Raw genomic sequence first — 27989 nt, 5'->3', positions numbered from 1 at the left:
TAAAAAATCACTGCGCCTCGGTATGTCGTTCCCATGTACTGCACCGCACTTGAAACTCTTTGACAACTACAACAATGACCCTCGAGCCTCATTGACAACTCACTTGCCCGCCGATGGTGTAGCACTGCCGCTCGCCTGCCGCTGATGCTGCTGTTGTTGCTGCTGCGGAGTCGGTTGCTGCTGAGGCTGAGGCTGCTGAGGCTTCTGCGGCTGTTGCTGCTGTGCCTGCTGTTGAGCTTGCGGCTGAGGTTGGGTCTGCTTTTGTTGAGGCTGGGCTTGCGCCTGATGTTGTTGAGCTTGGTGTTGTGCTTGCTGCTGATGCGCCTGTTGATGCTGCTGTCCAGGACTGCCAGCCGCCTGACTCGCCTGCTGTTGCTGCTGCTGTCGAAGAAGAGCGGCATATTGATGAGGGCTCGTGGTGGCCGCAATGCTGCCAGCGAGGCCACCCTGACCATTAGCAGCGCCGGCCGCGGCGTTCATGGCCGACTGCCGCTGTGCCATCATGGCGCGCGTCAAGTGCTCAGTGGCCAGTTGACGAGCCTGTTCAGGAGTAATGTTGGGATTCTTAGCTCGGAATTGCCCCTCGAGCTGCGCAAGCTGGTTGGCAATACTAGCTGGGAGTTGTGGTTGCGGTCGTGGAGCTAGCGAGCCAGCAGGGCCAGATGGCATATGAAGCCCGTTGGCCTGTGGCGCCGCGCCGTTGTGATTACTGGCGTTGAATGAGGCCATCATGGCCTGGGCATTGTTAATGAAGTTCTGCTGGCTCATGGCAGTTGCGTTGATGCCATTGACTCCATTCCGCATGTTAGGGGGCGGGCTTTGCTGAGAGCCCGCCGTTCCCTGTCCAGGGGTTCCAGGTCCACCTTGCTGCATCTGGACAGCGGCTCGTTGCTGCTCCGAGATGCGCTGTGCACGCATCATCAGATTAACATCAGGCTGTGGGTTCGGCATAGGCATGCGGCCATGTTGGCCCTGTAGAGCCTGCAGCTGAGCTTGCTGTACACCTGTCATCTGGTTCGGTGGCACCAAACCGCCAGCCATGTGTGATGGGACACCTCCCATACCATTAGCTGGAGACTGCATTGGCATCCGAGCACGGTTCTGCCCGGCCGCCATGGCTGCTGCTGCGGCAAGTTGGTTAGGAACATTAACACGACCAGCACCATTCATGCCGTTAGCTGCGGTAGCTACAGCTGCCGCCGCCGCTGCAGCCACTTGAGCTGAAGTCTGGGCGGCTTGGGCAACCCCGGGAGTGCCAGCCATCTGGGCAGCTTGACCTTGGGCTCTGGCTTGCAAGGCAGCCTGAAAGGGGGTTAGCATTCATCCACTGTCATGGTCATATGTGTTGGCCGCATTGCTACTCACTCGTCGTTGAGCTTCTTGCCTTGACGCATACTGCGCCATCTTTTCTGCCAGAGCTTGGTCGCGCTCCCATCGGAGTAAGCTGTAGTCTCTTGGGGTCTTGGTTGGGCGTTGCGACATGGGGTCGTTGGTCTTCTTGTTGGCCGCGTTCTGTGATGCCGTGTGCTGCTGCTTCTGAATCGTCGTCTCCCGCTTCTTGGCCAGTTTTCGCATAGCATCGATCATGGTGAGGTGCTTCTGGTTACGGCGTCTCTCCACCCGCATAGGCGTGGATGGTCGTCTTCGCACAGGAGTCACCGTACCGCCAGAGGCGCTAGCTTGCTGCGCGGCAATCTGGTTCTGCTGCATAATGACACGCTGGGCAGCCTCGATTCGGCTGTTGTAAGCCTTGAAGTACTGCGTCTTTTGCATGTCTGATGGGAGCCCTTCGAGATTGATCCACCTCTCGAAGCACTCCCACGGTGTTCGTCTCTCAGCTCCCGATGTAAAGAGGGACTTGGGTGTCAAGAGACTAGAGATAAGGGACCAATTGTAGGAATACTCTCGAACCAGAGAGCGCAACTCGTCGTCCTCGGCCAGTGTCCACTGCGACGGGCTGCGACCCTCGTAGAAGCTCTGCAAGGGCATAGGATGCTCCGATGGAGGCCTGAACTGATGGCCAGCGTGTAACCTATCACGAATGTGCTTCATCTCAGGATTGAATAGAGCCACCTCGTTAGTCTCTGCGGGCAGAGGGAGGCTTGGTGACGGATCGTTGCTAACAAAGGCAGTCTCACCCTCGTCCTCGGAATCCTCGTTCTGGTAATCAAAACGACTGCGCTTCCTCGGAGGGCCGTCCACGACCAGCTTCATGTGACCCTCAACATATTTGCTCAGAGGGAGAGCTGGTCGTCGCCAATGAGCATCCGGATCCCACTCAGGGCCGGTGAGGTCAAACTTAGGTACTTGAAGGGGCGTTCCATACATAGGAAGCTCCTCCAGTAACTGGTCTGCAGCAGCCGTTCGACGCAGACCAAAGATGACATCGTCTTCTTGGAGCGTGAAAATGGCCGACGGTGCAACCGTCTCGGGAAGACTTCCATCAGCTCATCCAGATTCTCTGGCGATTCAACATCTCCAGAAGAGACGAGGTCAGGAGTCGGTTGGTTTTCAGCGTCGCCCATTGATAAATCAGTCGATTGCTGCGGCTTGGGAGGGATAACAGCTGGAACCTGCAGATATTTCCGTTCTTCGGGCGTTGCCCCGTGCCATTCCGCACAGGCATACGCAAGATTCTTAGCGATGGCTCGCTTCCATTTACGCTCCTCCCGGAAATCCGTTCGCATCCATTTCATCTCCTGTAGCATCACATCCCAATGAGTCGGTGGCCGCGTTGGCTCAGGGCAGCGCTTGGGCTGTCGCAGAGACCACTTGTCATGTTGCTGGAGGTGATATACTCGTCGTAAAACCTTGCAGGCCTGGTGATCTTGGATAGCAAGGTTGGCGTCGGGGGTCGTGACGGTTTTGTTCGCGGTGTAGAGGATCTTCTCAATGGGCTGCATCCATGAGGAGCTACCCGCGAAGCCCTGGACAAACAGGGGGGTGTAGTAGTCTTCGGTAGGTTGGATAGTATCACGCTGGCTGGGGACCATGGCCTTCTCCTCCACTCGCTTGGGCTGCTTTCCAAACACAACTGTCGAGGGCTGGCTCCTGGATCTTTGTCTCCGATGGACTGAAAGGTGACGGTGTCTCAAGCTGGGCGACTTGGGAGTAGAAGTCAAGGGCGTCAACTGGTTCTCGACACTCTTGGTAGTTGCAACGGGCTCCAGAGTAGGTGTTTGCCGAGGTGTTTCGCCAACAATCTCACTGACCGACTTGGGGCGCATAGCACCAGAGGAAACTCTGGTGACGGCACGCTCGGTTTTCGGCGGGGTGTCCTTGGGTTTTATTTCGGCCGCCACAGGTGTCGGTGTTGACGGAGCATCAGATGGGTTGACTTTCTCTGGTAGCCCGGCTGCTTCGCTTTGACTTTCAGCACCTGCGTTAGGTTCAGGGACGTCAACGTCCATTTGTTCAGGCTCCTCCTCCTGGCTGTCAGGAATCTCCTTGTTAATGGGCATATCCGCACTTAGTACGCTTTCTGACACGACCTTGGCATCAGAGGCCGGCTGTACATCTTCCGTCTCCGTTTGCTCAATCGTCTTTGGAGCAAGAACAGAAGCAGGAGGAGACGCCACATCATCTGTACCCGCCATAGTACTATCCTCTTGCGCCGGAGCTGCAGCTGGGGTAGGGCTTGGCTTGGGAGCAACAGTCGCCGCCGCCGCCGCCGCTGCTGCTGCTTCTGCCGCTGCATTCGATCGGATAGATTCCTGGAGCAACTGTGCCTCAGCCGAGTCTGGGGGCGCATTCAGCACTCGGTTTTGCAGATCCTCGGGTGACGCTACACGCTCAGCACGATTAGTTTCGGCATCCCTTTCATCCGCATCATCTCCGGTCTTCTTATCCTCAACAGGTTCCGAGAAAGAAGGTCCCTCATGCTCCGGGCTCGTGTCCGTTGAGGCATCATGGACAGCAGGCGTAGTTGCACTCTGCGCTGTTGACCCAGGAGAAGACATAGCATCCGAAGAACGAACAGTATCCGTAGGGGGTTTAACCGATAATGCGGTTGGTCCAGGCCCAGCTGTAGTTGCGCTTGTCCCTTGGGCAGGCTTGCCCAACGCGGGGGTTCCGTTCTGAGCGCCATCGCCTTTGGTTCCTGGTTGAAAGGTGACTTGAGGCTGTCGCGGTATGGGTGCGGTCTCGGGCGCAGGAGAAGAGCTCGCTACAGTCGGCGTTGGCTTCGCGATAGCATTGGGAGGAGCGGGCGCAGAACCGTTCGTCGGGATGGGCTTTTCGACACCGTTCGTAATCGGTGGTGCGACTTGACTGGCTTGCGACGGTTCTTGTGGGACACTGGGAGTTTTCGGGGTCTGCGTCAATGGTCTAGGCGTCGAGGGTTTCTGTTGAAGGTGGCCATCGTCGGCTTTCGTGGGTGGAAGCGTTCCATTCGACTTTCCATCATCCTTCGTCTTTACCAACTCTTGTTTGTTCACACCCTCCACCGATTGGGGTTGCGCCGACTCTTTCGCAATGAATACCGATTTAGCGAGCGACTTCTTAAGGGTCTCGAGGGAGATTGTCGGTCTCGGAGGGATGTTGACCTCGTTCAACGTCTTGCCTCTGCTTTGCGGTTAGCACAATGGATTCAGCATGGCAGCAGCAAACGCGCGCAGAATGTCGACGATAGGTGCTGTATCAATTGCTTTAACATACTGGAAGATGTCATTGGCTTGTAGGAACTGCCATTCGGCTGGTGTTGTTGTCGGCGCGTCGGGGTTGGTCAAGACTGGATGGGGCAGACCCTCGGACTGTGTCGCGACAGCGAACAACTCGCGAAGCTTTCGCTTCCGCGATGTCACAATTGAACTGATGCAGGTCAGCACGCCGAAAATTATATCGATCGAGTCGGAAAAATGAGCTCTTTCAAATGAACCGCAACTGACCTGCACTCATTGCGCTTAGATTGAAGCAGCCTCGATAGGTCGGCAGGTCCGACCTCAGTCATAGCATCGGCGGTCGCGACATCCGTTTTCGGGCGAAACGGACGTGGCAGAGAAAAGAGCGAGGTCGTCCGAGATGAATGCACGCGTCCCAGACGATGGAAAGGGCTGGTGTTGATTGATTATGGGGTGTCGTTGTCGACGGCGACGTCGTGGGAGGGCGTCAAAAAATTTGTCCTTGGGGTGACGATACCCGTGATTGCTTGGTGGTTTGGGGCCGACTTGGACCTGGGGCGCTGAAGGCAGTGGAGTTTCGCTGAGGGGCGGACGCTGGGGGAGGATGAGAGGAGAGGGTTTGCAGGTGCTAGGGGCGAGCTTAGGGGCGACAAACAACCAGGCTCCAGGGAGTTAGTGGGCTGGATAGTGGGTGTAGTGCGAGTGGTGCGTAGGTGTGCAAGTGGGAAGAGTGCAAGGTTTTGGATAAGCGCAAGGTTAATGCAGAAGCGGAGGCAGGCAGAGGCAGAGGAAAGAGGAGAGTCAAATTTCTTATCAGCAGCATGGAACGAAAGGGGATAAGAACTGGACGGGGGGAAATGGATGTTGGATGGGGAGCGGAGGGGACGGGAGGCAGCAGGGTTGGGTGGATTCCGCACTGTGCCATGATTTGTGGATCTTTGATGAGGTCCTTAACAGATTTCTGCCTGAATACCACGCCAAGTGCGCTAGTAGGCTTGTGGTCGGCGTCATGGAAAGGGGGGTTAGCGGACCCATGCGCCCAACAGGACAGTGCGCATGTTGGTGCGCAACAAGTCGCACGCACTATGCTCGTCTTTTATCGGATCCAGGTTGTTAGGCACCCGGCCATCCGCATTCAGCTTGTTGAAGCAAACGGGAGAGGATCAAATGGACCAATTATTATCATATTTTCCTTAGTAAAATGATGTGTTTGTCATCCTGCAGATAATTAATCAGAAATTCAATAATGTTGCAACAAGCCACCCATTTTCTTTCAGCCCCTGCCGAGAACAAAGACTGGACGGATGGACACTCACGGCTTACAGAACTCATACGACCAGCCACATTATGTGTACCACAGACACGAGCCACATATCCGTCTGCCTACCTGACGTACTTCCAAAAATACATCCTCACGCCGTCCTCACCCTTCCTACAAACACAAAAATATCTGCACCCTTTCAACACAACCACGCACAATGTCGGAAGGGAACAAGGCTGCCGCGCCGCGGATAGCCATCAAGTTTGGAGCACCATCGAACAATAATTCAAAGAAGCTCTCGAGACCGAACCCCCCCTCTGCCCTTGGCAAGAGACCTCGGTCACACGCCTTGGGAGGCGTCTCCGATTCCGAATCCGACGACGATCAACGCCGAGGACGACATGAGAAGATTACGGGGTTCGGCGTGGACGGTGCAGAGACTGAGCGCAAGGCCAAGGACGCAAGAACAGAACAGAAGGAATATGTCATCGCCAGGCAACCGAACCGCGACTGGAGGTCAGAGGTGAAGGCGCAAAAGAAGGGAAAGAATTTGCTCCCAGAAGAAGCGAGGGCGCAGCAGGCCGGCGTGGCTGTAGAGACAGAACCAGCGGACCAGGATAAGGGACTCAAATGGGGTCTTACGATTAAGGAGAAGGCTGTTGAGGATGAGCAAGGAGACGCTGAACCCGAAGCCACCGAGGATGCGGCCCCCAAGGATGACGCGAGCAAGGAACCACCACATAAACGGACGGCAGATGACGAGGCCATGGACGCGCTATTAGGCAACAAGGTCGAGGACGAAAAGGTCATTCATCCAAGCGAGGAGGATGCTTACCTGCGCGACATCAAGGAAACAGGAGAGACATCTACACTCGACGACTATGAAGCCATGCCTGTGGAGGAGTTTGGTGCAGCCCTCCTCCGCGGCATGGGCTGGGATGGCAAACCACGCGGCGCAGTGAAGGAAGTCAAGCGACGCCCGAACCGACTTGGCCTTGGAGCAAAGGAGCTCAAGGAGGCTGAAGACCTGGGTGGGTGGAATCAGGGCGGCAAGAAGAACCGCCGGCCACGTTTGGACGAGTACCGCCGAGAAGAGAATAAGCGCAAGGATAGCCGACGTCACGAGGATAGCTACAAGCGCGAGCGCGAGAGGGAGAGGGAGCGAGACAGGCACGGCCACCGCGATCGTGACCGTGACCGTGACCGCGACAGGGCCAGGGACTACGACCGACATCGAGATCGAGATCGTCACCGAGACTATGATCGGGACCGGCGGCGATAAGCACTCGAGGCTATTCTCTGACAGAGCCCCCCCTTTTCCCAACTCAATTCTACCAGGCGTCAACATATTTATAGCACCATGGCATTTTACATAGACCGGCCATACTCTCTACGAACCAACTATTGGGTTTCACGAACCACCAGCACGTAAGAACGGCTCTTCTACACGGTGCATGAAACTTGTGAACTCACATTACTCATTCTAGTTGATACTGAGCTACCTGGGTATAAATGTATTTCATCCAGAGAATTCCAACGCCTCGCTGTTACTGACAAAGAGCCGCATCCTAACAACTTCCCGGAACAAGCAGCCTATCTCCCTGCGCAGACTCCTGCTGACCTTGACCGGCCTCCTGTTTCTCTGGCGAGAATGCCCGCTCCCGGTCTTCACCTCTCTTAGCCAAATTAAGCGATCTCCGAATAGAGATACTCCGTTTCTCGCCACTCTTCTCTCCGTCACGGCCCCTTCCTCGCTCCGGGCTCAGGACATCCTCCAAGGTTTCGCCCTTCTTCAACGCCTCCAGGGATTTCTTTGCGGTATCGACGTCTTCGAAGAGGGCACCTGTGTCGAGGAGTACCCTGTCGATATGCCCAGCAAGGCCTCGTTGCCGCTCTACACTCTTGACCGTCTCGCAGAGGTCCTTCATGATGTGCCATCCCTCAACAACCTCCTTTGCGAGGTCCTTCCGCCGGTCGCCCGGGAGAATCTTGGCCTCCCTCTGTCCTTGGACGATGCGAGCACGACGAATAACCTTTTGCGGCGTCTTGGATCGTTCAGCTTGCTTGACCACACCTTTGAGTGTGTATCCGACGGGCCCCACGATGGCAGCAAGATTCTTGAGGACCAGTCCCGTCAGGCCCATACCTGTTCCTTTGACAAACCCGATCGCGCCATTTTGCTTCGCACCTCGGATCGGAAGGCGAACCACACCAGTGAAGCCATCGTAGACACCGTAAACAAGCTCGAAGCGCGCCGCCCGAAGGCCAGAGCGGAAGCCCGTCACTCGAGGCGGCCGTCGGACAGTGTCATCTCCGTACAGACGAGGAGCGTTGTGGAATCCCTGAGCCAGTGCCATTGAAAGATCTACCGGTGCCTTTGCGATGGCAGTCGCTGTCCTTTCAACGCCGCTTGCCACATCGCCAACATACTGGCCTCTGGTTTCGCCGATTGTTGTCTCAGTGTGGAGGGATGCAGCGTCCACGGGGTCATCCGAGTCAGCTGCGTCGTTTTCTGCCCCATTGCCGTTCATCTTTGCCTGCTCCTTGGGGCTAGACTTGGGTCCTTTCTTACCCTTCTTCTTTCTCCGGGATCTCGTCCTCTTGGCCCAGTGATACGGAACACTGACGATACCGGTAAACGCCTCGCCGACTGTGCCGGCGATCGATCCTGCAACTCCTGTAACCGGCTCACCGGGGCCCTCGAAGTCATTCCACTCGACATGTCTGATCAACCTCAGGCGTTTCCAACTGAGCAGGCCGTTATCCACTAGGATATCTGCCGCCAAAGGACTGAGTCTGACGCGAGTGCCCTTCAACTCCCAGACGGCGGTTTGGTCCTTGAGAATAGAGCATCGCAAGATGCTTGGATCTTTGAGGTTCAATTGTCTGTGGAACTCCTTGACGGCATTCGTCGCTCCATCACCCTCTTCCGCAATGCGCTTGGCAATTTCCCCTGCGGCGCCCCTGGCCTTGTCGGTGAGGCAGAATTTGATGCCCTCGGCCAGCTTCTCAGGACTCAGGTGCTTGTAGGGGACTGGCTCAGGGCCAACGTCCGCGCTGCTTACCATCTTGCCCCAGAAGTGCTGGTCACCAAAGAAGGGGACGATCATGGTTGGCTTTCCGCATTTGAGGGCTATGGCCGTTGTCCCTGCGCCTCCATGGATGACGCACGCCTTGACTCTCGGGAAGAGCCAGTCATGAGGCGTGTTATCGAGCATGAAGATGTTGTCTGGGACATCATCGCCGCCAAGTCCGCCCCAGCCTTTGGAGACCAAGGCACGAACACCCGCCATCTCAACGGCCTTGAAGATCATTTGGGTGAATCTATCAGGATCGTCCACAACGATTGAGCCAAAGCCAATGTAGATGGGAGCTTCGCCAGCCTCCAAAAAGTCTTCGAGTTCTTTGGGAGGTTTGAAAGTGGAAGCCAGGTCGAGAAAGACGAAGCCGGACACGTCTATTTCACTTCCCCAGTCTTCCGGCTTCGGCACCAGACCTGATGACCACAGGTATGTAAACGGAACATGGAGTCGATATGTGGCACCAGGGGCCCAAAGGGTTGAGACGGGATCCAGGGCCAGCGTCTTGACACGAAACTCGTTGACCAGATCGCCAAGGCCTTGCCAGACCATCATCTCAACCAAAGGATATGAGATGAAGTTGGTATAGCCAGCATCGACATTGGAGTTCTTGATGCTCGCCAAAGGATGAGGGAAGGCTTGTGTTGGGGTGTAAGGGAAGGTAAACATTAGGTGTACGGGTATACCCAGAGCCTCAGCGCAGTGAATGTGTGCAAAGCTAGGGGGGTTGGCGATGATGGCGTCGGCCACAAAAGGATCCTTCTCGCCCATCATCTTGAGGTTCTGGCGATCCGACTCGTCATCTGTCGCATTGATGCAAGCGCGCCAGAAACCATCAAACATCTCAGCCATGGCAGCACGGCGTCTCCCGATATCACCAGCCTTGACCGTCTCCAGTGTCGGAATCAGGCCGGGGTTCTTGACCATGAAGGCCATCAACTCAGATGGGTCACCGCCAACAGAGAAGAACTCGAGGCCTGAGTCCTTCTCGACAAAGTCACGGAAGGCAGGATGCGTGGCGATGCGCACGCGGTGCCCGTAGTCCTCCTTGAGAACTTTGCCGATCTTGAGGAATGGCTGGGCATCTCCTCGCGAGCCAATGACCATGATGACGATGTTCAGTCGTGAGCGAGGCTTCGTGTCCGCGATCGAAGCAGAAGACGAGCGTAATCCGTCAGGCAGTCTGATCTCTGGCACTTGATGCCCTTGGTCGTCTCTCGTGGGTGAAACCTTGTTCATGGCGGCCCCCAGAGCCTTGGCCAGATATCCGGTGCCCGCCGTCTCATTAACTGTGATGCGCAGACGGCCATCCTTCTTCACCTTTCCAGTTGTGCGATAGTTCTGGTTGCCAACATTGAACCGACGGTATCTATCCTCGTCTTCGTTCGCAGCAGCCATCTTATCGTGGGCCCTCCGCCTCTGTTCTTGGTCGGATACTTCCTGGCCGTCATCTTCATTCAGGGAACTGGAGCTGGAGCTGGAGTCCGACCGTGTACCTTCCCAGATGGCCTTGTTGAGGTATGATGTGCCGGCCCTGGCGGGACCTGGCCGAAGCAAAGAGTGTTGTCGGTGGTTGCGACGTAGCTGCTCCGTTTGCCACGTCTTGGTGGGCTTTGGTCGGGTCTGGGATTGAGATGTTGCAAGTCGAGTCGAAGCGTCCGATACAAGCCTGGGCTCAGACCTTACGCGCGGTCTTCCGTCATCCGCACTCGCATTCTTGCCCGCGTGTTTGGGGGACTGTGGGCTTTCGGGGGAGTCGACTGCGGGAGGTATGTGGCCAGGAAAGGCGACATGGCCCTCTGGATGTGTTACCAGGGTCGTTCGTCGTTGGTCGCCGTCGTGTTGCTCAGTCGTCTCAAGCTTGACATGAGCATCGTCGTCGCTCAGATCGTGTCGTTGCTGATCCATGTTGTAATGTGTTGATGCGTCTCGCGCAAACTTCTCAAGAGCTCGTCGTAGTTTCCAGCTCTAGGTAGGTGAGGAACGTGTTGTAGTCACCGTGCCAGTGTCAACAGTCTAGCAGCTGTTCATGACAAGTAAAAGCAAAGGCCGTGAGCAGTCATGGTTCGTGTCGCATCTCCAAGCTGTAACTCACATTCACCAGGGAAAACATTGAAAGGAAAACAAGGTCATCCCCCCTTCTTTATTAAACTATGAATTACTAGCCCTTCAGCCCAGGGGCAAGCTCGCTCCCGTTCCTCCTTCCTTCCTGTCGACGGGTTTCTGGTTTCCTGCGCATGGACGGTGACGTCACGTTCCGTCGCATGTGGCTTGGTGCTCTGGCTCATGTTGGTTTGGTGGCTCCCGAGCTTAAAATTGGGCGGCGGCAAGGAACAGGCCGAGGAGCCGAGCAATCGTCGATGATGAACCGCTAATTTACAAGATGATGCATCATTATTTGCTGCTGTAGAACATCTCGTGATGCCTTTCTTATTTGGGCTTCTTGGAAGAGGCGGTACTCAAGCCATTGCTCTCACTACTTGGCTCTCATGACTGACTGACACGTCCATCATGACGTACCTCTTTCAAAGTCCAGCCAGCAAATCACCCGTTACATATTCACCAGCCACCAACGCGGCAGCCAGCTTGGCATCGGCTCACAGGAGCCGGTCAATTGGTCATTGTCTCAGTTGATTCGAGATCTTGACGAGGTCTGACCTTGGCAGCGGCCGCGGAGGAAACGCTCCGGCATGTTTGCCTGTTGACGGCCTACCCTATACTCACATGAAACGTACCCATTTTCACCATCTCACATTAATAGACTGTCATTTCTTGGCTCGGGGGTTTTATAGGCCTATTTACTTCTCATCGGATAAGTAACTACTATGTAGTGGGCTGTATTTTGCAAACACCGACTATAGCAAAAGCCCATTCATTCAGTTCCATGACACTACAACATGACACCAATATTCATGTACACCTCACCAAAACACCACTCATGAGACCAACTCAGAAACAACGGTGCCTGCCCTTGATTCAAGTCTGACAACTGCTCTAATACACTCATCGATACAGTCATCAGTCATGTTTCCCAGTTCGCCATGTGCCACGCCATAATACAGTTCCCACACGCCGCCAACCCAAATATTCATCTTTTGCAATGTTCTACTGCAGAGGAACCCGTTCCAGGGTGTCGGTCAATATGCCCAGTTGCATCAACACCTCGTCCTCTACCTCTTGCCCGTCGAGCTCCTTCTTCTCTACTGCTTCTCTGAGCTTCTTGGCTGCGGATAACAAAGGGTTAACGTATCGATGCTCTATCGCCGCTGCCATTCCTGCTGGAGCGAGGTCCTTGTAGTCCTGCCCACCAAAGAGGAAGAGGGCAAAGTTGGCCACCTGAAGGTGGAATGGGGCATTCTGCACCCAGTACTCCCATAGTTCCACCGAACCAGTATCATTCAGGTATACAAGATCCTGAAAGAGTGTGTACTGGAGTCCGTCAAGGCACTCTGGAGTGGCAAATCGACCCTTGGAACCAGCCTTGCGGGCCGCAATCATCTCTTCCCGTAGCCATGTTACGGCGCATGCTTGCAGAGACGAAAACATGCAATTCTCCAGCAAATCTTCCAGGATGCTCAGTCTGTCCTCTTCGTCGGGATCCGAGTGAAGTATTAGACCTGCCATCACGGTGGCTGCATTCCGAACCCGCAATGAGGGATGAAAGACAGAGACGAGCGTTAGAAGGTGGTGGTATGACATGAAGTTGACAACCTTCTCAGCACTGGGCCCAACCAAACGCTTCTGGTCATTGAGCCAGAGCGCAATAACAACCAACGCCTCGACGGTACCGGGGTTGCCCACGATCTGCGCCTGAGGTTCGTCTCCAAGGAATCGCCTCAACAACGTATGATGCTCAGGGAAGATATTGACGTCGGGCTGGTCGTAATCGGCATCAAAAATATCGGATGCAAACATGCGGTAGGCTGTCAGACAGAGGAAACCGCCTGTCGATAACTTGATGGCATCGGGGTTCTTGGGGTCAGGCTCAACCGACAGGGGATTCTTGGAGATTGGAGCCTCCAAAGCCTTCTTAACCTCTGCTGAGGGCATCTTCGAAAGACCCAAGTCACGGGCAACAGCCTGGGGTGATCGTGTTAGCGACAAACGAACCAATACCACGAAAAAGCCAACTCACCACCAACTGCCCGACCAAGGCGTCCCTGGCCTGGAGCTCTTCCACCTGCTTGAACGCTTGCAGCATAGTCGGTCGTCCAGGTACGATCTTCTCTGGGGTGCAGTACTCCAACAGTCTCGACGCCCATTCCATGCTGTTCGAGTTGACATACGCTTCAAGGATACTGGTAATGAACGACTGGAGAAGTCTGGCGACGAGTTCAGGCTCGCCTGGGCTCTGGCCCGCATCCGCCTCGGGATCGGGAGCGCTCTTGGAAAGGTCGGTCTCTTGGAAAGGCGTCTCTAGCTTGGTGCTGGATTGCCGTGTGGGCAGTGGCGGGCGCTTTCTCCCAGAGAGGGACCGCACAAGGTCAATAACCGCGGCTGTGGTCTCAGCACCCCGAGGATTGTAGGCTCGGTAGACTGTCTGTAGTGTGGAGTGGAGGAATCGCGAGGGCGCCTTGACCTGAAGTCTTCTGTGCAGGATGCTCAACATGCCGACCAGAGTGATGAACTTGGCGCTCGCTGAAGCATCTCCGGCCTCTGCGGATTCCGAGTTGGAGTCGAGGACCTCGAGGACCTTGATGATGACCTCGCGCGGGTTCCCAAGGCGGGCGATGGTCTCGAGACAGGTCTCGCTGCCGGGAACAGAGATGAGCATCTCTACAAGGTCCCAGCCAATGTCATTTGTGAGCTCGGCATCTTCGAGGATCTCGTGGAGTGCTGGGAGGACTTCGGGGGATAGGTGCGTCTCGACGATGGTGAGGTATGTGAAGGCGTCGGTGGCGGGAGGGCGGGACTCCTGGAGCCGCTTGATGGCTTCCTCGACGGACACCATGATGAATTCTCGTCGTCGCACTCTATTAAATGATAATTCTTGTGGATAGAACCTTTATTTTCCGTCTCACGTGGTGCCTAGGCTGTAAGTTGTCTGCAGTCGAGCTGACCCAAGAGCTCTACCGCCAGCTTGGAGGGGTCGGGTCGCTGACGACGCAAAGGCGGTTAGAACGAGGGACGAAAGTTGCTGGCAGAGGGAAAGAAGGCAAGGAGGAAAACAGCACAGGAGAAAGAAAAGGATGACAATCCCCTGATGGGCCGTTTTTTGTGGTCTGTTGACTGTATGTATGTATGTGTTGGAGGAGGAGGAAACGAAACATGCGAGGAGGGATGACGAGGGCCTGCCCGATGCTGGTGGTGGTGGGGTGCCCTTGCCGCTACGTGCGGGCCTGTTTCGTCATCACGCTTGTGGCCATGAGCTTGTTTCCACTCAAGCTTAAAATGCCAGATCACCGCTACCGCCACTACACAAATGGAAGCATACCTTTTTGTTGTGTACCTATGAATCCATGGTGCTACGATGGATGCCAAATAATTGCTGGGTGAACAGTCAGGGTGCCCAGTGTAAACAGCTGCGCACAGCATCTGCAATCAAGCCGCTGATCTACAGGGATTGCGCTCTGATCCAGAGCCAAGCCTTGACGCATTGGTTCCCGCTCACCTTATCGACATAGTGCTTGGCATTGGGTATCAACTCCAAGACAGCTCCAAGACGCCAACAACAATTCCAAGGCTCATTAACTGGATACATTACGATAAGTAGGTAGCCAACATACATATAGTACAGCCATACACAGCATAGGCATCATCCATCCATGACCTTTTCCGTCCTCATCGTCATAAGAACCACCCAACCACCAACACCTAACCCAGATGCAATCATACACTGTCGTACAACACAACCCCTAAAACCCTATAATACATCGCGCGAGAGACGACACAAAAGAAATTATACAGGTTGACGAGTCAAGTCTCGAAAAAGAGACTCTGTGAGCCCAGTCTTCTCATAGCCCCCAGTTCGACCTTGCGCCTTTGTTCGAGTTCGGGTGCAGCCACCCCTTTTTCTCGCTCTGATAGCCGTTTTGGTACCTCGCACCCATGGCCTCCGATACCGACATGGGCTCTTTCATAGGAACGAGCTTGGGATAGGCGCGGTACGGCAGGACGTTCTTGAGTTGCCTTTTGGTCATGGGTTTGTCTTTCTTGGCCGCTGCCAGCTCGACTGCGCGGGCCTCCTTGATTATATCGCGCAGCTCCTCATCAGTTTCAACGATTTGGGCCTTGAGGAAAGGCAGACTTCCCTCCGTTGCCTCCTGGATGGCCTGCATCACAGGTACGCGGGGAGTATACTCGATATCATCCAGCTTGGGTGCATACCTCACATCAGGCACTACGGCAGGGTCCAGCCTGGCTGCCTCACCCTTCTCGAGTAGAGTTGTGATGTCGATACTCTCTCCGGGCGGAATTGGGGTTTGATGACTTGGCGTGATGCACTCCATATCCACCTCTTTTCGCAGAACATGGTCAATATCCACCGCGGAGAAATAAGCACACGACTGAGGAAGGTCTTCGATGCCAACCTGTTGAGCAAACATGGCTCGCGTCCAGACGTTGGCAATCTGCAGGGCAAGGGCCGCGCGGTACTTGTCCTCCTCCTTGACCAGGTAGCGGATTTCATCGTGCACTGTGATGGCGACACGAGCGTCGATGTTGAACCGCCTGATAAGATAATCCATGCCGACAACCAGCAGGTGCAAATAGTCGACTCCCGATGACTGGATGGCCCAGTTGATGCGAGATGTCAGATAACCGCCCTTGTTGACGTACCGGCTCATGAGTGCCTCGGTGATTCCAGCACCCAATACCGGTGTTCTTGGTCGCTCTTGTTCAGCAAACTCCTCCAGCTTGTTGAACACAAACGACTCGGTGCCTCCGCGCCAGAATGGGCGCTTGTAGAGAATTTTGCGGTTGGTCTTGGTGCCCTTGGTGTTGGTATATAGCTTCGAGGCCGTCTCCGTTGTCTGCCTCTCTGAGAGGCTAGGATTGAACTGGCGAAGCAAGGTCGCCGCAAACTTGAGGCCAGCACCGTAAATGCGCCCATAGTTGAACACCTTGGCATTGTTTCTCGTAATGCCTAGGATGGATGCTGTCCGTGAATGGAGATCGGTCCCCTGAGACTTTGTGCCTTCCAGCGTCATGAACCCGACAGCGTTACCTCCATGAAGCTTGAACGTCGCGTCGCCCACCAGACTGGCAATCCAGAGCTCCTCTGAATCGACATCAGCTCCGACGAAACAATATCCCTTGGGAGCCTTGACCATCGCCTTGAGTTCAGATCCCACACGGTTCTTCTTGGCGTTACTAGCTGTCAACCAGGTATTCTCGACTGCTCGCCGAGTAATGGTGCCCATGGGGATGATCTGTGGCAATATGAACCCGTCAGTGTTGGCGACACTCGTCTCGCTTGCGCTGTTTGACTCGTTTCTAGGAGAGGGTTGGCTATTTGTAAGGTCTTCCTGGTAGACAACCATCTGTGATCTGATTCGGTCTCGTGCGCTGATCCAGTACGAGCATGATGCATTCATCTCTAGCGCTTCTTTGGCATACGAATATTCCGATGACAAGGTACCATTCTCGAAATAGGCTAGATAGCCCTTCGCCATCGGGTTCGTACAGCGCGCGTTTGGACCGTCCTTATGCGGAAGCTTGAAATAGGCGTGGGCGTGGTCATCGCGCAGAACGGCCTCTGTTTCATCAAATATGCATTTGACCATCGACTTGGCCGTGTATTTCGCAGTCTCCTGTCGCGGCACTCGGAAGGTCCAACCATATTTGTCGGACCAGAATAAAGGGTGACCATCCCAAGCAAGCTTAAGAAGCAGGGGCGCAATGCGGGTTCGGACGGTAATGTTGATCGGCGCATCGTTCTTCTGGAATAGGTCTTTGTACCACTTGGGCATTCCTGGTTTCTTCTGCCTGGCCGCAGGCCTTGGTGGATCATTCTTCCGCTTTCCCTTGACCATCTTGATTTCCTGGCCTGACCAGTCGAGTTGCTGCATCCAGGGGTCATTTTGCCACTTGTCAGCGTCATCCTTGATCTCAAGGGCCTTTTCGGTGAGCCCAATGAGGCGTTCTTGAACTGCATCCGAGAGCTTCTGGTATGTCGCCTCTGCATTGGCAATGTAGGCATCCCAGGACTTGTTGACTGGCAGAATGACAGAGGAGAGATGGCGAAGAGCGGCGAAGCTGACAGGATGCGGGCAAACCCGGAGAAAGTTGGGAAAGACAATCGAATAGACTCGATGGGTGATTGACACGTCGGCAGCGCAGTAATCCATGAGCTCATCCAGCTTCTCCAGGATACCTTCACGATCCAGTTCCCCAAAGTCATTACGGACGGCCTTGTCGATTGAGATGTTGAGGTGAAACTTGGCGACGTCCCGCAAAGAATTGATCGAACTCCGTTCTACCCACAATTCTTCCTCGTCGTGCATGCCCTGGTTGCTCAAAAGCTCGGCCAGTTCATGATCAGGAGTTTGGCTAGCGGCCCTTTCCCTAAGTTCACGGTTCTTCTTGTGCTTCATCCAGGTCGGCCTTTGCTGAGAGCACATGCCGTTGACGGCCACGTGTAATGACATGGTATCCAGAAAGGCATTTCGTGTCTGCTTGATATCGTATTCCTCCAAGATTCTTGCCCGGTCGTAACCTATGTTGTGTCCGACAATAACCCGGTCCTTGGTAGGATCACCCAAAGGGATGAGTTGCCGCTCGTTTTCTGTCTCCCCCAAGAGCCATGGTGAAAGCCAAACGTACCAAGCGGTTGGACTCACGGCACATGCCATTACAGCATATGGGCTTTCCTTCCACATGACTTCCGTATCGAAACAAAGCATGGATTCATCAGGCGCTTCAACATTCGTAGGCTCTTCATTAGCAGAGTATTTGATCCAACCACTTTGGCGGACCCATTCCCTAGGCTTTGGAGGGGGGTTGGCGCGTGCAAACTGCTTCGCGTTGGATAGAAATGGCTCGGCGCAATCGAGACCGAGCTTGTAAAAGTGATGATCAAGGTTATCGCCCTGTAGCGGTGGGAGGTCGAACGCTATGGGATCAGATTTGTCCGTGTTCTTTCCGAGCAAGTCATGGCGGCGCAAATGATCCTTGGATAACTCGACCAGTTCCGGCGGGGGAGGTTTGGTGCCGTTGGGAAATATTTGATTGAATACGTGAGAGCTGAGTTGCTGGACGCCTATCTCGTTGTATCGCGCTTCGGACGGGACTGAGGTCGCGCTTAGTAACTATTCCTATCAAAGTAGAGTGCTGAAGCTCACGAGCAAGCGTCGTCTGTTCCTTTTGCTCTGCGACGGCGGCCAGCCATCGAACATGGGCCCTCCAGGCATGGCGACGAAAGGCCTGGTGGCGGGCGATTCGGATGAAGCTGGCCGTCGAACCGTGCAAAGGACGACCAGCGGCGGTCGTGAACATCATTCAGATGATGCGCGATGGCATCACGGCGATGATGGTATCGTTTATGCGCCCGCGATGCTGGTTGCACCCGTTTGCTGTCTATCTCTTGGGAGGGTTGAAGCAAGATAGAAGGTGATGAATTTGGCATTGCCATCAAATTATTATTAGCGGGCCCTTGCAAGCAGATGACGGCGTGCATCTTGGTGGGGCCTTCCGCAGGCATGGATAAGAGAGTGGGGACAAGAGGGCGGGGGCTTCCATGCTTCGGGCGGCCAGATCTGAGGCCTCGAATAGCATCACAAATTTGATAAACAGGAAACAAGGCATTATACGTCTTGTTTATCTTGAGGATAAAAGTGCCGAGGAATTTCTCAAACTTTTCAGGTCAGCCCGGGCCATCTCATGGTACTGCTTTCGCCTCATCCCGGAAGTGTGTACTGTCCCGTGTGCACCTTTGAATTCTGCAATGAGGCTGGAGTTTGGGAAGGGTAAATTGCGGAGGGACTGTCGTCGTACAACGGCCCCTTAACGAACAACACCCACACTGGACGACTTGTCCGAGACAATAATGGTCTCGTTACTGGAAGAGGGTTCGCCTTCCGGAGTGTGGTCCGTAATCAGGCTGGAAGGCCGAGTGTGGATGTCCGAGACCGAAACTCAATAGGTTTGTCGCGATCGGGAGTGGGAGGCTACAGCAAGTGAGATTGTGGGACATTGGATGGAAGTAATGCGTGATGAGATGAATATATGAATATTGGGTGTCTTGATCCACGTACGGCTGCCTACCTATGTAGCTGGGCGTGCCTGCTTCCATTCCTACATACCTAGCTCACTTGCCTGATTCCATCTACTACCATCGACTTGTGGGAAGTAGTTACTCTGAGGGAAGACAATGGTGATGATGACGATGCAGGGGCCGATACCATATTGACACCTGGAGCCTGGTGTTTAAGTGCAATTCTCGCACGAGAAGCACTAGGAGCATTACTCGTAAAGTCTACCATGGGCGCTTAAACTCTGCAAAGCATCGCCATGAGATCACGTTGCAGTGTCGAGTCGGGATATAATTGGCGAAAAGAGGCTGTTTTATGGTTGCTCCAGCCGAGAGCCCCGTCCGGAGGTTCCATCCATCAACACCTTTTTCAAGTCAAGCAACAAAGACTGCGTGCATTCGCCCTCGTGCTTATACTTGTGCCTACTCGCCCGTCTCCCGGCTTCAACATACCTAGGCACTTTGCTTCCTTTTGTCGTTATTTTATCGGTGTCTTTGTTCACAGTGCCTCTGTTCCTCCGTTCCGCCTGATCCACTCGGAGCCCGTCCGTAGCGTCCTCGGGCCAGTCCCTTCTCGTCGGCCACTCAAACAGCACAGACGGTAGAAATACTCCACGGATTGCACCAGAAACACCCACTCTGGCGGCCAACAATGGACCCCGGATTCTTCTGGATGGACTCGTTTGTCGCCCGACTGTTGCAAGGTTAGAAAATCTCTCTCTCTCACTCCTCCTCCCTCGTCTGTGGCCGTCCCGAAGCCCTCCTCCCTCTCTTCTGCTGCTGCTGCTGCTGCGGCTTCTGACGCTCGCTTGCCGCCGACCCTACAGACAACGCAGCCCTGTTTTGGAACACGACAAACAGCCCTCCGTTCGCAATCTCCATGTCAAGAGTCGTTTCGTCCCCCGACCGAGCTGCCGGGCATTCACCCAGGCCAATCCAGACATCCCAGATTGATGGTGGTCTTGCCGGCCAGCGCATTCGCCCGACCACGTTGCTCTCTTCGCCACCCTCGCACTCCAATTCAAATCGCCGTCCCTCTCCGACCGCAACCTCCACCACCCAACATCATCACCACCACCACGACCACCACCTCGCCTCACCCCCAAGACGAGCCGCCGCCGCCTCTGCAGCCCCTACGCAAAACATCTCGACGCCTCCTCCAAGGCTACCGGGCTTCTCGTCGGCGCCCGTGGGGTTATGGCAGGGACAGCACTTTGAGCTGTGGTCAGACGCAGACCAACTGATTGATTTAGAGGATCCATTTTCCCCCTCGCACGTCGACGTCGACGACCCTTACCTTGCTGCAATAATCAACACCGAATTTTCGTCTCCTTCAACATACCCTCCATTCACCGATCCAAATACGCGAAATAGCCAAAGCCAAGGCCAGGGCCAGGGCCAGGGCCAGGGCGTGAATCAACCTCCAACATTACAGGCATCCGCGCTGCCTCAGCCGCTCACCTACACTGACACTGCTACCGCCCCACGCGACCCCTCTACCACCTGTATCTCAGGCCCCGAGCGTTCCACAACACAACTCTCCTTCTCCTCAACCAACGCCGCCGCCGAATCTCAATCCACGCTGCGCACCCTCGATTCTTTCGACGAACACGACTTCTTTGACAGCCCGGCGAGCTCCTTCTCCGACACCATGCCCCCAGCCCTCCGAAGGACGACAACGGCTGCCGCCGGTCGTGTTGCACCAGCTCACGCCAACAAGCGCCGGCGAACTTCCACAAACACCGCACCCGCGAATCCAACGAGGACTACGCCGAGGCGGAAATCAAACGCCATGCCCAAAGACGTTGACGAAGTCCTGGGACCGAAGCCTCCCCGGTCGCCCATCGATGTCGAGCCGATATCAGACCTTACGACGATCGACCTCACCGAGACTAATGATGTGCCTGAGGATCTCAAGAAGCCTGAGAAAGATGACCGCGTCAAGATTGCTGCCTTCCAGTGCGTCATCTGTATGGATGATGCTGCCAACTTGACGGTTACCCATTGCGGTATGTAAATTTCCGGCGTCCTCGAGTTGCCACCCCTCAAACCTCCAATAACATCCACTAACGCTGTTCGTTTCTAGGCCATCTCTACTGCGCTTCGTGTCTGCATCAATCCCTCCACGTCGATGCCACCAGAGGAAAATGCCCCATGTGTCGCCAAAAGATCGACATGAAGTCCCGTGACGCTTACAACAGCAAGACGAAGGGATTCTGGCCCCTGGAGCTGAAGCTGATGACGGCCACACGGAAGGGCAAACGCAAGGCCAACACACTGTCCTGATCTCCACAACATTACGGACACGCAGACGCACATCGGATCGCAATGCTGCTCCATCTGGCTAATCGGGGCTCTTTTATACCGACATTGGATGCAACCAATTCGCACTTGGCTCACCATCTCACTGGCACTCTCGGCATGCCCTCCCTGGGCGCCGGGCAGCCTTTTACCGCAACATCCCATCTGGCTGAGCATCACCTTTCTTGCTACGGAGCATGGGTTCACTTCGGGGCGTCATATTCAGATACCCAGCATTTACATGGATAAGGGGAAACACGGATTACTTTGATTTATCTGCACGCTAGCAAGGCTATTATGCCGACATGGATCGTGGGGCCGGCGTATGGAGTATTGGAGGAGCTATGTATATGCTCCCGGGGGATTACAGAGGGGACAACTTAGAAGTCCAAACCACTGTGAATAGGTTACTTTAGTCAATGGTATATTGACGCATAGACACAGATCCTTGACACGGCTCACGCGACGTGTGTACGACGTGCAGCGACGTCATATTGGCACAGGTGAGTATCTGCATCTCTTTGAGGAGGCCAGGTATTAAGACGCGAAATCTGCCTCTTCATCTAAGGTACCTGGCGCAGTAATTATCTCGACTCTACTAACTATACCCCACGATGCATCCATGTTTCATTCCTCCCTGCCAACGCCGCTTAAACTCTGCAAGCTATATCCTGTCTCGGGGACACATACACACAACCTGATACAGTGCTGGACTATATAACTCCCTCCTCCTTCTCTTTGGCCTAGTGGAAGAGTCCATGGGTCGGCTGCTTAGGCTCGGGGATGACCTCGTTCTCAAACTGTAGGTGGTTAGCAAACACTTGCGTTTTATCTGTGACAGGGAAATCCAATCTCACCTCAAGGAACCGAGTGGCCGCGATGATAACCATTAGACCCTCTGCCAGCTCCTCAATCTTCGAGTCCAGGCCATCGTCGGCATTACCGCTGCCAATGCCCGCACTGCGCTTGAGAGAGTGTGTCACGAGCATGCGATGCTCAGAGAGGAACCTGCGGCCCTGCACCACATTGTGGCTGCCCCGACTCACGAGCGCGGCGCCGATGATGCGCACAACCTGGGCGAGAAGATCGTAGTGCTGCTCGAGGGCACGCGGGTTGGCCGTGTTGATCTGAAGCTCAGGGTCTGCCGCGAATAGTCCTGAGAGCTCGAGTGCTCGGAAGAGGTTGGAGTGAAGAATGTACTTGGCACCAGAACGAGTCTGCGATAGCTCCGACAGGAGCGCCAGGCGCGCGTTTTGATAATTCTCCTGCTCCGAGTTGCCTAAGAATTTCATTGTTAGTTCTGCCAACCTTGAGGAAGTAATAATATAAATGGTGAACATACTAGAACCGAAGACCTCGTGCCACTCTTGCATGATATTGCGCAGTGAATCGACCAGGATTCCAATAAAGTTAAGTCGGTTCAGAGTCTCGACGACATGATCCTCGTCCTCCTGACGGCCCATACTGACCAAGGCGTTGAGCAGGATCAGGGCTGCTGTCTGGCACTGTGCTTCACCACCATAGGCATCATCGCAGATAACGTTGATCAGCCGCTCGCCATACACCTGGATAGTCTTGATGGTCTTGGGGCGGTTGGACGTGAGTGCACCTTGGTCAGACATGCCCGCTAGGTAGCGATAGCAGATGCCGTAGTAGACCGACCTCAGCTCTGGGGTGCCAGCCCATTTGCCAATGGCCTGGAGGCAGATCTGGAAAAGCTGGTATAGCTTGTCACTCACCAGATTGCCAATTGCCGAGCCTTGCTTGTCCTCGGCGGGCGCCGAGAGGTCGAGCTTGAAGAGAAGAATCTTGGCGAGCCTTGCAAGCTCGAGGGCCTCAGCTGGTCGCTCGGAAGCGAAGGCTTCAAGACTCGGGAGAATCGACTGGAGGGCTTGCAAGAAGAAGGATGTCTGAGCGGAGCCCTTGAAGTCATTCGATTCAATCATGACAAGCAACAGCTTCGTCCATGTCTTCAGGACCTTCAGGCTCTGAGTAGAAAGCTGCTTCTGCCGGTTGGAGGAGACGAGATACTCAAGAATCATAGCCTCTTCTCGCTCAATGGCGGCAAGGTCCTGAGCAGCAACCAGGGCCCCTGAACCCTGAGCCTCGCCGCGTTTCAGGAGCAGGATCTCTTTGACGCGATCGAGATTGTAGATAGGGTTTGAGTCGGCATCATTCTCCAGGCATGCTGACAGGTCAATATCCTTGTAATACTGGAGAGGGGGTAGAGGAATCTCCCAAACGCCTTCTGGGAGTAGGAAATCGTAGAGGTCGAAGATGGTAGGTATTTGGATTGGGGCGTTGCCCTCCCCTATGATCTGGCCATTCAGGGCCTCAAAGATTCGCCTCTTAAGGCTCGGCATACGGTTCTGAGAAATACTGCAAAGCTCCATAGCGATGTACTCCAAACCCATCCTCCGGAGCGCCAAGAAGTCGGTTAGGGTCACCGCACCTTCGGTCACTGGGAAGTGAACCACGGCAACATTCTCGCCCTCCCATGGTAGATCCGGGTTGATGACAACCTCACGGAGAAGGAGGTGGAAGAGAATCTCGTTTTCGCGAAGTTCCTCAACCACAACAGGGGCAGAAAGGGGGGAGCTCCAGAGGATATGGAGAATGCGCATCACTCTCGACTTGATAGCGATGAGCCATTGTCGCATTCCCTGAGCATCGCCAGAGGGAGCTTCCAGGAGCAACCTCAGGAGAGTGTGGAACAAGGAGGTTCTGGAAGCGAAAGAGCCCTTAGCATCAATCGAGAGAGAATCAATGCTACACTTGAAGCCAAGGAGCAGGTGCGCGATTGTGGGCTTCCGGGGAGTCTCTTGAAGACACTGGTACAAAAAGTCGAGGATGTAAATTTTGGTGATGTATGCCGGTGAATCTGCCTCTCGGCCGGCCTCCAGCGGGGTGATGAGTTCTGAGACGAAGGACCGAGAAATCGCCTCATGCTCACCGTTAGCTTCTAGAGCAACGATGGCCTTGTTGCGATGCGCCTGTCTGTTAGATCCTGACCAAATCGCGGTGATCTTGGATGAAGAAGACATCTTTTCAAGAAGCTTGAGACATGCTAGTGTAAGCTCGGGGTGTCCGATGCCACAGTAGTTTCCCAAATCAACAACGAGATTCAGTCTAGTGACGAGGCCATCTTCGAAGGAAGAGAAGGCAGCATTCGCTACGGGTGGTCGACGCTGGCTGGACTGAGCCTTGAGAATGGGCCGGACGAGCTCAAGGTAGGTGGCCTGTAGATCGAGAACCTTGGAGATAACCTCGACAGCACGTAAGATGCCAAGAATCAAGGGTGAGTCAGGCGCGGCATTTCCCACATCCACAGGCTCCTGATGTATCGTGTTGAATAGCGCCGTCATTACCTTGTCGTTGAACATCCACTCCATCACCCTCGCGAACGGATGCATGCGTACATATGTTGCTAGATCGGTAGTTGAGATGACTGCATCGACGTTGATGTTTGTTTCGTTGGCCATGATGATCAAGTCCTCGTTGAATGTGGTCAGGCAGATGAGGATGAAGTCGAGGCAACTGAGACGGAGAACCCGAGTTTGATTCGCGTCCTGGAGATCATTGGATTTTGTGGCCAACACAAGGCCCATGACAAAGTCGACATAAACCTCAATGCCGGGCATGCGGAATGCAGAACCGAGGTTTTCTGGGAAGGGGAGCCCATCATTCAGGGGACTGCTGTCAATGGCCGGGCAGACCAAGGAGAGCAATAGTTGAATGAAGGATTCCGGATCCTCGAATCCATTGCTAATTTCGTCGAAGATCCGATCCATGGACACTGTCGGAGACTGCTGGGCCTGGCGATGAGGTCCTGTTGCATGAGAGGCATAACCCCCTGTAATCCACGTATCCAGACAGCTCCACATCACATGGCCCTCCTGGAGCGACTTGCGTGCCATCAATGCTCGTAGAGCCATAAACGTGCAGCCGCGTAGCCGGGGAGGAATTGGGCTGCTTGCAAGCTCGTAGAGAGTCTCGACGAGGTTGTAATTAGGGTTGTGAAGTAGAAAGTGCCTTGTCGTCTCACTTTCGCTAGCCAGCTTCGACATTAAACGAAGGTAACACTCAAGCATCATGGCTGATTCGGGTTCTGTCTCCGCTTGGTCGCTGCTGAGCTTGTCGTTTCGATATCGTATCGTCTGAGTTGGAGTTGGTTTTTGTCTGATCTTGGCGGAGAAGAAGTCGAGTTCCCGGAAAATCTGCGCCCATGTGAGAGACTGAGACTTGCGCATCTTTCCTGATGAATGATGGCCTTCATCGACCAGGAACTCGTGCGCAGCGGAAGCACATTCTTCGTTTTCTGAAATGGCCTGCAGCATTTCGCAGAACGCGGTCACCAGGGGCGTGGATGCTCTTCGAGAAGCCCAGTGCATGAATCCGGCTAGGTTACTATCCGGGTCAGACCAGAAGTTCATAGCAGCGTCTGGGCGGCCTTCATATGAATAGGCAATGACGAGTAAGAATCGTTCCAGGTCTAGATCTTGCTCGTGTGTCTGGCTCGACTGGCGCTGTTCATCTTCCTCCACACGGAGCTTTCGAAGCACATCGGGAAGGTTGGAGATGAATGCGTCGACAAATACCTCGAGCTGAAGCATGAGCGATGCCTGAAAGAACTCAGAAAATGGAATGGCATCGGGTGCCAAGGCGGGAGACTTTCGTTGCAGCCACTTGCGCATGCCTGCCCTGACGGGGTCATGCCAATCTGGAGACTTGACATCCGCAGCAATAGAGAGTAGGAAGTCGAACGCCCCATCCTTGAGAGCCTCCAGGAATAGCTTCGATCGCTGACGGTCCTCTGCTGAAATGTTAGCTATGCACAAAGAGTTGACAGGGATACAAACCCTCGTCCAAATCAGTGTTGGGAGGAATCGCCGCCTCCGGAGGATCATCAACATAGAAGCCGCTGTACTCCGCGAGCCACCAGGAGCGGAACGCTGCATGCAGCTGGGATAGTGGCCATGGTGTATCGTCGGCGGGAAAGAGCTTGCCGTGAAGTTCGCGAGCCTTGATCAAGTCATATCCTCCTTCAGCAGATCCGAAAACTGAGATGTACGCCCCAATTGACGGAATAAGATGAACCAACAGCGCATCATACTTGTCCATTTTCTTGAGCGTTGCCACAAAATCAAGGAAATCCGCTGTTGACCCTTGTCTCATCTCGACGCTTCGGCAGAGGATGACACCTACGAGTTCATGTTGTTGGATCAGACTGACACGGGAGAACTCGATTGTTTCCATCTGTTCAGACATGCCATTCATTGACTGTCCGAGGGTTTGAGCGGCGGCGATCTTGTCCCCAATCTTCTGAAGCCATGCCTTGATCTCCTTCATGGACGCCATGCACCTAGGCACGATTCGCTTCGAGGCATCGGCGCCCATACTAGGCTGGAGTAGTCGTTGGGCCACGTAGAGCTTCACACTCTCGAGCGCTTCGGGATCGGCCATGTCTTCATCGAGGCCATCTATCTCGAGAAGCAGCCGCACAATATCTAGAACATATTTGCGCTGCTGGTGAAATCGGATGATGGCGCATTCGAGGAGGGATCGGCCCAACGTGGAAGGGTCTTCTTGCGATTCGAGGACACATCGCGTAGCCTCGAGTTCGTCAAGCTCGACTTCGTCGGATAGGGTGAGGACATCTTGCTGGAAGCCATCGTTTATCGAGTACTCGTCTCCGTCAATGACAACCTTGCCTAGACGACCGTCAGTTAGAATCAGCTTTCTCTTTGCGCCAGCTGAGCTCCTTACCAGACTTGACTGCATTTCGGTTCTTTTCGTTCCTTGCCGGCTTATCCCAGAGCTTGCCCAGCTCCGTCTCGAAAACCTGGACGAGGAATTCGTTGTTGAGAGCCTCGGCGCCTTCGACGCGACCTTCGCGTAATGATAGAAGCCCTTGGTGGAAAGCTTGCAGGGCATCTAAAGCGGTGATCTCGGCCATGATGGTGGTTCAGGACTATCGCATGTTGAGAATAGACCCAACAGCAAGCGGTCGATGCAAGCTGCGCAGATTGCACCGTGGTGCGTTCGGTTGGCGAGTGCTGGATCTTTTTTTTTGTAGATGCTCGGGCGGTTGCTAGCGGTCGGTGTTTTGAGATTCTGCACCCAAGGAAGGTACAGTACCTGGCAGCCTTGTTGCCTTCAAGTTGGGAGCTCCCTGAGCTTTCATTGGCTAAACCACGGGGAAAAGTCAACACCCCCCGGAAACACCACTGAGGAACGTGTACCTACGCACCTACCCGTGTGACGGGGGGTTCAGGTCAGTCTGTTCGCACTGTATCAGAAGCCAGCAAGCTACCTAAAGATAGCATATTATTCACATAACATCTGCCAAATATATACCTAAGTCTTGTCATTATATTATAATTGAGATTTATTATTTTATGATATTATGTTGATTTTATCCTAAAGCCACTGGCAGAACGTGTTCCAACAGTGTGACGCACGTCATGTGCCACACTGTCTTAGATCCCTCCTTCACCCGCGTAGGTACCCACTACAAGCTGGGCCTTGAGGTACCTTTC

General features: G+C 54.4%; 7 protein-coding genes across 7 annotated transcripts; 2 read left to right on the top strand and 5 right to left on the bottom strand.

Annotated features, from left to right (window-relative positions):
• Positions 1-99: 99 nt before the first annotated feature.
• Positions 100-4948, bottom strand: MRS44_010259 (uncharacterized protein; the record flags this gene model as incomplete). The annotated part of the gene is made up of 5 exons (XM_065620052.1): positions 100-1302; positions 1366-2346; positions 2439-4563; positions 4657-4809; positions 4887-4948. 5 exons carry the CDS (start codon positions 4946-4948, stop codon positions 100-102), a joined length of 4524 nt encoding a protein of 1507 aa, XP_065476241.1.
• Positions 4949-6097: 1149 nt separating this feature from the next.
• On the top strand, positions 6098-7162 carry MRS44_010258 (uncharacterized protein; the record flags this gene model as incomplete). The annotated part of the gene is made up of 1 exon (XM_046269911.2): positions 6098-7162. The coding sequence occupies one exon, from the start codon at positions 6098-6100 to the stop codon at positions 7160-7162; it is 1065 nt and encodes a 354-aa protein (XP_046131301.1).
• A 286-nt stretch (positions 7163-7448) lies between these two features.
• Positions 7449-10868, bottom strand: MRS44_010257 (uncharacterized protein; the record flags this gene model as incomplete). The annotated part of the gene is made up of 1 exon (XM_046269910.2): positions 7449-10868. One exon carries the CDS (start codon positions 10866-10868, stop codon positions 7449-7451), a length of 3420 nt encoding a protein of 1139 aa, XP_046131302.1.
• Positions 10869-12065: 1197 nt separating this feature from the next.
• On the bottom strand, positions 12066-13911 carry MRS44_010256 (uncharacterized protein; the record flags this gene model as incomplete). Its single annotated transcript, XM_046284116.2, has 2 exons — positions 12066-13040; positions 13096-13911. 2 exons carry the CDS (start codon positions 13909-13911, stop codon positions 12066-12068), a joined length of 1791 nt encoding a protein of 596 aa, XP_046131303.1.
• A 1003-nt stretch (positions 13912-14914) lies between these two features.
• MRS44_010255 (uncharacterized protein) lies at positions 14915-18395 on the bottom strand (the record flags this gene model as incomplete). The annotated part of the gene is made up of 2 exons (XM_046269912.2): positions 14915-18189; positions 18242-18395. The coding sequence occupies 2 exons, from the start codon at positions 18393-18395 to the stop codon at positions 14915-14917; spliced, it is 3429 nt and encodes a 1142-aa protein (XP_046131304.2).
• A 1634-nt stretch (positions 18396-20029) lies between these two features.
• On the top strand, positions 20030-21435 carry MRS44_010254 (uncharacterized protein; the record flags this gene model as incomplete). The annotated part of the gene is made up of 2 exons (XM_046273905.1): positions 20030-21158; positions 21236-21435. 2 exons carry the CDS (start codon positions 20030-20032, stop codon positions 21433-21435), a joined length of 1329 nt encoding a protein of 442 aa, XP_046131305.1.
• A 758-nt stretch (positions 21436-22193) lies between these two features.
• Positions 22194-27406, bottom strand: MRS44_010253 (uncharacterized protein; the record flags this gene model as incomplete). Its single annotated transcript, XM_046281269.2, has 5 exons — positions 22194-22250; positions 22308-22729; positions 22793-26263; positions 26310-27161; positions 27217-27406. 5 exons carry the CDS (start codon positions 27404-27406, stop codon positions 22194-22196), a joined length of 4992 nt encoding a protein of 1663 aa, XP_046131306.2.
• Between the last annotated feature and the right edge of the window lie 583 nt (positions 27407-27989).

The sequence above is a fragment of the Fusarium solani genome (genome assembly GCF_023522795.1).
Source record: "Fusarium solani strain SB1 chromosome Unknown bctg00000006, whole genome shotgun sequence".
Classification (NCBI taxonomy): domain Eukaryota; kingdom Fungi; phylum Ascomycota; class Sordariomycetes; order Hypocreales; family Nectriaceae; genus Fusarium; species Fusarium solani.
This window is presented reverse-complemented; position numbering and strand designations above follow the sequence as displayed.